Raw genomic sequence first — 8074 nt, 5'->3', positions numbered from 1 at the left:
CCCGTCGTCGACAAGACTGCCGGGAAGCTGCCCACTTGGAAGGCGCACCTCATGAACAAGGCTGGACGCCTCGCCTTTGTCAAATCCGTGCTCTGTGCAATTCCCCTGCATCAACTCCTTGTGCTCGCGCCGCCGAAGAAAGTCCTCAAACTCCTTGAGAAGATCCAGAGAGGCTTCCTCTGGGCTGGCCGCACCGAGGCTCAAAATGGCAACTGCCACGTGAACTGGCGCCGCGTCTGTCGCCCCACACACCTAGGCGGCCTCGGCATTCATGACCTGGAGCGCACGGGCCTTGCCTTGCGCACCAGATGGCTCTGGTTCGCGCGCACAGACGGAAACAGGGCCTGGGCTGGCCTCGATCTGCAGTTCTCCAGTGAGGAACGTGCATTCTTCTTTGCGTCCACCTCCATGGTCCTTGGCGATGGTCGGCGAGCATTGTTCTGGGAAGACCGATGGATCAACGGGCAATCCATCTCTGAGATCGCCCCCCAGCTATATGCCCTCATCCCCAAGCGCCGCCGCAAAATAAGAACAGTGGCCGATGGCCTCCAGGCGCACACATGGGCATCAGACATCCATGGCGCCCTTGGCATCCAAGAGATTGGCCAATACTTGCTAACCTGGAGGGCCATCGAGAATATCACTCTCTCTGGTGATCCAGACCAGCTCCATTGGAAGTGGAATGCTGCTGGCACATACACCGCCCAGTCCGCGTACCTAGCCACCTTCCATGGCTCTACTTCCTGCCCGGCATGGAAACTTAATTGGAAAGGCTGGGCCCCCCCGCGAGTGAAGTTCTTCCACTGGCTCGCTAGCTTGGGACGCTGCTGGACAGCTGATCGTCTCGCTCGCCGCGGACTGCCGCACCCTCCTCGCTGCCCGCTATGTGATCAGATGCCGGAATCGATGAACCACCTGATCATGGACTGCCCCTTCACCAAGCAGATTTGGCACGACATCCTGTCTTGGCTGCACCTCCCTTGCAGTGCACCTAATGGTGAAAACTCCCTGTCGACCTGGTGGCACACGGCGCGCCAGACCACACCCAAGCTGATGCACAAAGGACTAACATCCGCGACGCTGCTGATCCCTTGGATGACCTGGAAGCATCGCAACGATTGTGTCTTCAATGCAGCCACCCCTTCGACTAGCGTCTTGGTTGCAAAGATCAAAGAAGAAGCTGCGCTCTGGGCGACCGCGGGTGCTCGAGGCCTGCGTGTCATCCTCCCACAGACCTGGGATGTACACTGAAGTTATTTTGTGTTTCTCGCCTGTAATGGTGCCTCCTAGGAGGATGTAACAAACTATCTCTCTCTTTGCAATTTAATGAAACGCAAAAGCCTTTTTGCGTTTTCTCAAAAAAAAAAAAAATAGTAGAGGCGTAGAGAATATACGAGCTTGCAGTCCAAGACTGGTAAAAAGCTTACGTTCTGCTATCTTTCTCTCGAAGTCCAAGCACCATAAAGCCACATTTGTCTACAAAACACACACCAAAAGGCTTCTGCCCTCCATGGTGTGACCTGTTTAGGAGTTATAGATTATGGAAGCATGTTTTGTTCCCCCTTTGCTGATTAGCCTGAACAATGCCGTATCACCATAACACATGCCATACTTAAGGCTTTCAGTTTGTCTTGTACTTACGGATCACATTGGATGTATAACTGTTTGGTGCAATGTTCTATTGTAGGATCATGTTCTGTTTTTCTTATAGTGATGCACATGCTCAATCAATAGGATCTTGCGATTTTAAGTAAATAAATTTCTGAAGATAAATTTTTGCTATCAGTGCCATAATTCAATGGTTTCAGATTTACCAAACTCATGCCAACTAGAATATCATGAATTTTATGAATGATGCTTCCTGAACTAGTTTTGCTTAAAGGGAGCAATGCTTTCTCTTTGAGGTGCCAAAGCTTAAGTTCTTTTGTTCCAAAAGCCATGCATTTTGAGATCTCTTAATGTAATTCCAATGGAGAATTATGTTTTCTGCTGTAAGCTTCACAGCTTAGTGTTTTGTTATTTTACAAAGCCATGAGTTCTGAATTCCATAACTTCTGTCGCATTTCAGCCACATATTTCAGGCGGCTGTGGTAGGGATCTTTCAGCACCATTGATGGAACATGAAAAGTTACATGAAGATCGATGCCATTCAAGGCAGTCTCTTTCTCCTGCAAGTTACACTAGCTCAATTGGGGTATGCACACACATCCCCTCCCTTTACTCATCTCTTGGTAATTTTGGTGTTTTAGTTGTCATGTCATTATGGAATCAAATTTAGCATTTGAATCTGTACAAGAGTGACTTGCATGCTTATTATGTTTGTTGCTTATTATGCATTATTATCTCTAGACTGGAATGCCAATACTATTTCTGTAGCCGGTGTGATCGTGCATGCTACTGGTCATGCCATCTTTTATCCTGTCGCCAATGATGACATGTTGTGTTATTGGTTTAGTATTTTGCAGCTATAAACATTGGAGGAAACATGTTTCTCACAATTGTATTTGTCTGTCCTTTCATTAAACAGGCTGCTACCATAAACCTCGTCAGTCCTACTCGGTCGTTGAATTTCAGGGACAGATATAGGGATGCAGGTTGCAATCTTAAAACATCAACAGAACTATTGAAAGTTCTGAATCGTATTTGGAGTTTGGAAGAACAGCATGCGGTTGATGTGTCAGCAGTTAAGGGATTGAAATCGGAGTTGCAGAATACACAGGCACGTGTTCAAGAGCTTACGCAAGAGAGGCAGCGATATCACTATGAAATCGAGTCTCTGGCCAGGCAAGTCACTGAAGACAAAATGGCTCGGAAAAACAAGGAACAAGAGAAGCTTAGAGCAACCCTTTGTTCCCTGCAAGAGGAACTTGAAGCTGAGAGACATCTGAGGAAACATTCTGAGAATCTCCACAGGAAGCTAGGGAAAGAGTTGTCTGTGATGAAACCGGCATTTCTCAAGGCTGTAAAGGACCTGGAGAAAGAGCAGAAAGCAACCCGCCTGTTGGAAGATCTCTGCGACGAGTTTGCGTTAGGAATCAGAAACTACGAAGAGGAAGTGAGGGTGTTAAAGCAAAGGCATGTAAAGGAGTATGAACAGAAAACTGATAAGTTGGTGGTTCATATTTCGGAAGCATGGCTGGACGAGCGAATACAGATGCAAAATGCTGATGCCAGGGGAGATTCAGAAGGGAAAACCTCAATCACGGAGAGGTTGAGCGGTGAAATACGGAGTTTCCTTCATGGTAGAAGATCAAGCAACTTCTACGGTGTTAACAAACATGCTGGTAATGAGAAGGGAGATGCAAGCTTGTGCCGACAGTCCCTCGAATCTCTGCACTTAAATGGAGCCACCAGTGCCCCCCGGTTAGCTGAAGATGATGAAAATTCTGTTGCTAGCGACTTGCATTGCTTTGAGTTGAACATGCATGGAGACGCTGTGCAGACTCATGACCTTGCAGGAACTCGACGGACAGTCGCCGACTGCATGTATTCACCAATGAGAAGGCTGGAGTTCTCCGATGGTCTGTCTGTTGAGGGCTCAAGGATCTCATCCGCAAGACCTTGTTCAGAAAAAGGCAAGGTAAAGCCAAGAAGCAGCAAAGCACAGCTGAATACTTCGGCGCCAGAAATCAGCTCTCGCAACGGTGACAAAATTGATCCTATAGATGAGCAGAACGAAACAGTCATGACCCAAGTTTCTCGACGGTTGCACGATGACTTGCTGAAGATCAAATCAGAGGCTCCTCAACATGCATTTCTAGAGCGAAAACCCCATGATCATCATCCCCGGACGTACCAGTTTCGTGAGTGTGCCGCGTCGTCAAGCGATCTGCTACACAATCTGCACAGTCCAGCCCGGCAGCTGAAGAATCATCAGCGCGCGCCGTTGGACTACCAAACATCTGAATGCACTACTACCGGTGACCTGCGTGGTCTGCGTAGTCCATCCTGGCAGCTGAAGAACCAACTCGCGTCATTGGACTACCAGATATCTGAGTGTGCCACCACAGGTGACATGCACAACCTGCGCAGTCCATCCTGGCAGCTGAAGAATCATCATCGGTCGTCGCTGGACCATGAAATCTCCGAGTCCTCGCCGGCGCGGTCTCTCGGCTCAAAAGACAACACGCTCAAGGCGAAGTTACTGCAAGCGAGGCTAGAGGGGCAGCATGCCCGGATTAGGGCGTCGGGCTACCCCTTGATCAGCACAAGGAGATGAGCACACCGACTGGCTGGCACCCTTGGGCTGATGAGCTTCCATGTTGTGGTTTCCTACGGCATGGAGCTGCATTTTAAGTTAATGTGACTTGATGTGTTTAGAATTTCACGCGCGGCGTCTCGGGTCTCGGGTCGCGGGCGGGATATGCGGAATTGTAGCTGCATGGGGGAGGAGAGACAGACCCCCTTGAGTAGATTTGCTGCATCCTTCAGGCTCATCCGGCTATGATTGAATGATTGAATGTACGTAGTAGAGATGGACTTTCGGTAATCACCTGTTGTTGTAATGTTTGTATTGTATAGTACTAGTATTATATGTGTCGATGTAGAAGTAGGAACCTGAAACACCCGTGGCAAAGCTAATGGCTGGAAGAAAGCTTGAGAGCTGTACTATTGTTCCCGTCTGCTTGAATTTTCAGCGCGATCTTGCAACGATCGTCTGATTATATGATAGTACTACCCATGAATGAAAGCATGTGGTCAAGATCGATGGACGTTCACGTTCGTGTTACGTGCCCAAACCAAAGCGCCGCGTGGTTGGCTGGATGCAGCAGTACACCAGCCAAAATTGTGTGTTTTTTCTCTTTTTTTTGAGGCAACCTCGCAAAGTTTTTTTATTTTTTGAGGGAGTTGTCCAGCGTTGCCATCCAGGCCTGCCATTTCTGCATCTGCAGGCCCAAGCCCAAAGCAGCGCACGGGGATAATAAGCTGGGACGGTTGCTCGTCTCCCCCGAGTTGCCGCACACCTCTTTCCTTCCTGAGAAATAGAACACCCAAATCCCCTCGGCGGCGCAACCCTAGCAGCACGCCGCCAGCGGCGGGCCATGACGACCGACGGCGACATCGACATGGCCGACCTCGCCTCCCTCGACGCCCCGGCCTCTCCCGCCGCCGCCGCCGCCCCCTCCGTCCGCTTCCAACCCAACGTCAAGGGCAAGCCCAAGCCCAAACCCAAGCCGAAGCCGAAGGCCAAGCCGGCGCCCAAGCCCAAGCACAAACCAGAGCCGGAGCCGGAGCCAACACCGGAGGAGGGTGACCCCCACGCCGCGGCGGCGGCGGCGGCGGCCACGCTGCCGGAGGGCGGCGTGGACGCGGTGGAGACCGACGCGGACAGGGTGGGCCCCGGCGAGGGCGCGGATGACATGGATGTCGAGGACGAGGACTTCGTGGTGCGGGAGATCGACGTCTACTTCACGCCCAAGCCCTTCGACAAGGACAGCAAGCTGTACATCATGCAGTACCCGCTGAGGCCATGCTGGCGTCCGTACGAGCTCGGTGAGGTGTGCAAGGAGGTGCGCGTGAAGCCAGGGAGCTCAAAGGTTGAGGTGGACTTGGAGGTCGACACGCAGAGCGACAACTACGACCCGGAGGTTTCTGGGTCTTTGAGGGTGACGACCCAGACGTTGTCATCATCGGAGGCGGCTGATGTGTCTGACTATGCCGTCGGGGTTCTCCGAGGCAACATGGTTCATCTGAATCATCTTGATGCGGTGATGCAGCTGCGGCCGTCAATGCCGCATCTGATTTCTGGTGCTTCGCGTACTAGGCAGCCTTTGCAACAGGTGGAAACAAATGGTGGTGGTGCTGGTGGCAAGGCTGTTCCATCCGCTAAGGGAAATCAGCACCCAGATGGTTCCAAGGACTCCCCTAAAGAACCTGAGCCATGGATTTCTCTCACTTACGGACCAGCTGGGAGTGATGTTGCAAGCAAGTACTATGCTGAGATGGTAGCAAGCGAGGGCAGGCCTATAGATTTCACAATGAGCACACATGATTATGCATTGTCATTGTGTCCCGGAGGGCCGACAGGCAGCAAGAATATTAACAGAAGCCAGGCGATCCGGGAGATGCTTTCACTGCCACTGGAAGAGCGCCTGAAGAAATGGTTTACTGAGGTGTCACAAGTGACTCGATTTGTTGCTCTAATGCATCTTGCTCCAGACTGTTCGGAGGAAGACCTTCTGGAAACTCTTCCAGTGTATGCTGATTTGGTGCGTGGTTTATGGGTCTGCCGAAGTTCTTTGTTGTATGATGATGGACTCGCTTCCAAAAGGGATCAAATTATGCTCGAGTTTACAAAAATGGAATCCATACCTGTGAAGTATGTGGAGAGACTGATCAGAGATGAGCGAACAAGGAACATGATATTGAATCCGCTGGGTAAGAGAAGGGATAAGCTTCAAGACTACAAGTTTATAGTAGCAGCAGATTCATCCTTCATAAAACGTTATTCCCATATAGTCAAGGAGCAAGAAAATGCTTGGTCGGTCCGTGCTGCAACCATGCCTGACCCCCTAGAGAAATGCAGCGCTACTGAACAAAGGAAAACCAAGAACTCAACCAAATCTAACATTCCTGTGAAAGGGCCTGATCCAGTAATGGGTAAGACCAAGGACGGCCTCGTTCAAGGAAGTGAAAACCATGTGCGCTCTGTCTTGGATAGCGTCTTCACTGCCAATAAAGTTCGCAGCTTTCCGGCCGTTGTTAGAGACTTGAGGCACTTGGCAGTAAAATATGCCTCTGACAGGAAAGATGGAGGAAGATTCCAAGCTCTGTCAAATGCTGCACAAACTTGTGTTTCTCTTTCTCGTAAAGAGCTTGATGCTTCAATACGTCTTGTTGCTGTTCCTGTCCATGATTTATATGTTCAAAAGTCCGAGGAGAAGGCTAGTGTGCGAAATTGTCTCATTAAGCTCTTCCGTGATAGAGTTCCCAATGGAACATTAAAGAAGCAGGAAATCCTTGATTGTGCTCTGAGTATCTTAAAGAGAAAAATTAGTGAGAAAGAGTACCATCAGGCTGTGTCTGAGATCTGCATCTCAAATGAAGATGGACACTTGGTATTGAAGAATGGTGAAATGCCCTGAATTCAGCCATCAGGCTGTGACTGAGTTCTGCATATCAAATGAAGATGGATACTTGGTATTTAAGAATGGTGAAATGCCCTGAATTCGATATGATGATGAACCTTATAGATGTCCAAAGTGCTTGAAGTTTACTGTAGTCACAGAAGGTGGTAAATAACTATTCTAGCATTGCACGTCGTTCTCTAAAAATAGTTGGGTGTGTTCTTAGTAATAAAGATGGGCATTGGTTGTGTAATTGGTTCATATCTGGACCACTTGCTGACAAGGTTCAAAATTCAAATCAACATTTCTAAGCACTATGTTTCTTTATTAAAACTATACCTGTGTTGTAGCTGGTCTCCGGTATTTGTTGTGTTGCTCAGGTGTTGATGTGCTGTCTTGCCATAGCAATGGCTGAAAAGTACTCCCTCCTTCCTATAATATAAGACATTTTTGACACTGGACGGAGGGATTACATCATGAGTAGGTCAACATGCAGTCTCTTCATTTTTTCATCTTTGCTACACAGCTTGCTTACATCTTTGTGTACAACGTCAATCCCAACCAGAAACATTGGGTGATACTCAAAATGTATAAAACCATTTACCTCTATTATGGTCCCAGCAAACCCTGGTGATTTGGTTTGGTTCAAGGAGAGGTAGATCTGGATTTACATTTGTTTTGGTGTGGTCTTCTTTAATTTTGTAGGAATTGCTCCAGCGGAAACACATATCAAATTCCAGGTGTATAACCATATATTGTTGTAGATTTCAGGTTGGATGGATGGTCACATGAAAGAATTGATCTGATTTTGCCATCGTTTGTCTCTGTAGAATTTTGCTCACGCTGGGCTGTGTCTATCTGTAGATTTTTGTTCATGTGTGGAAGCTGGACCGTCTATATGTACAATTTTGTTCATGCAAGAATTTTTTACTTGCACTCATTAGATCATCTTATTCTCATGTGTAGCTCAATCATTTGCCCAAATTATTGTTCTTCCATCTGGGCAA

At 48.6% G+C, this 8074-nt stretch overlaps 2 protein-coding genes across 2 annotated transcripts in view; both read left to right on the top strand.

The window, feature by feature from the left end:
- LOC119329375 (uncharacterized protein At5g41620-like) overlaps window positions 1–4671 on the top strand; it is a 7854-nt gene extending 3183 nt beyond the window's left edge. The window contains exons 2-3 of the mRNA XM_037602412.1: window positions 2069–2194; window positions 2528–4671. Coding sequence (XP_037458309.1) covers window positions 2069–2194; window positions 2528–4219 — 1818 coding nt within the window. The 3' untranslated portion in view covers window positions 4220–4671. The remainder of the gene's footprint in view (window positions 1–2068; window positions 2195–2527) is intronic.
- A 294-nt stretch (window positions 4672–4965) lies between these two features.
- On the top strand, window positions 4966–7403 carry LOC119329310. The gene has a single exon (XM_037602324.1). The coding sequence runs from the start codon at window positions 5043–5045 to the stop codon at window positions 7083–7085; it is 2043 nt and encodes a 680-aa protein (XP_037458221.1). The 5' UTR covers window positions 4966–5042; the 3' UTR covers window positions 7086–7403.
- Window positions 7404–8074: the final 671 nt, after the last annotated feature.

Source organism: Triticum dicoccoides, chromosome 7A (genome assembly GCF_002162155.2).
Source record: "Triticum dicoccoides isolate Atlit2015 ecotype Zavitan chromosome 7A, WEW_v2.0, whole genome shotgun sequence".
In the NCBI taxonomy this organism is placed as follows: domain Eukaryota; kingdom Viridiplantae; phylum Streptophyta; class Magnoliopsida; order Poales; family Poaceae; genus Triticum; species Triticum dicoccoides.
Note: the sequence above shows the minus strand (reverse complement) of the source record. Positions and strands in the feature narration are given on the sequence as shown.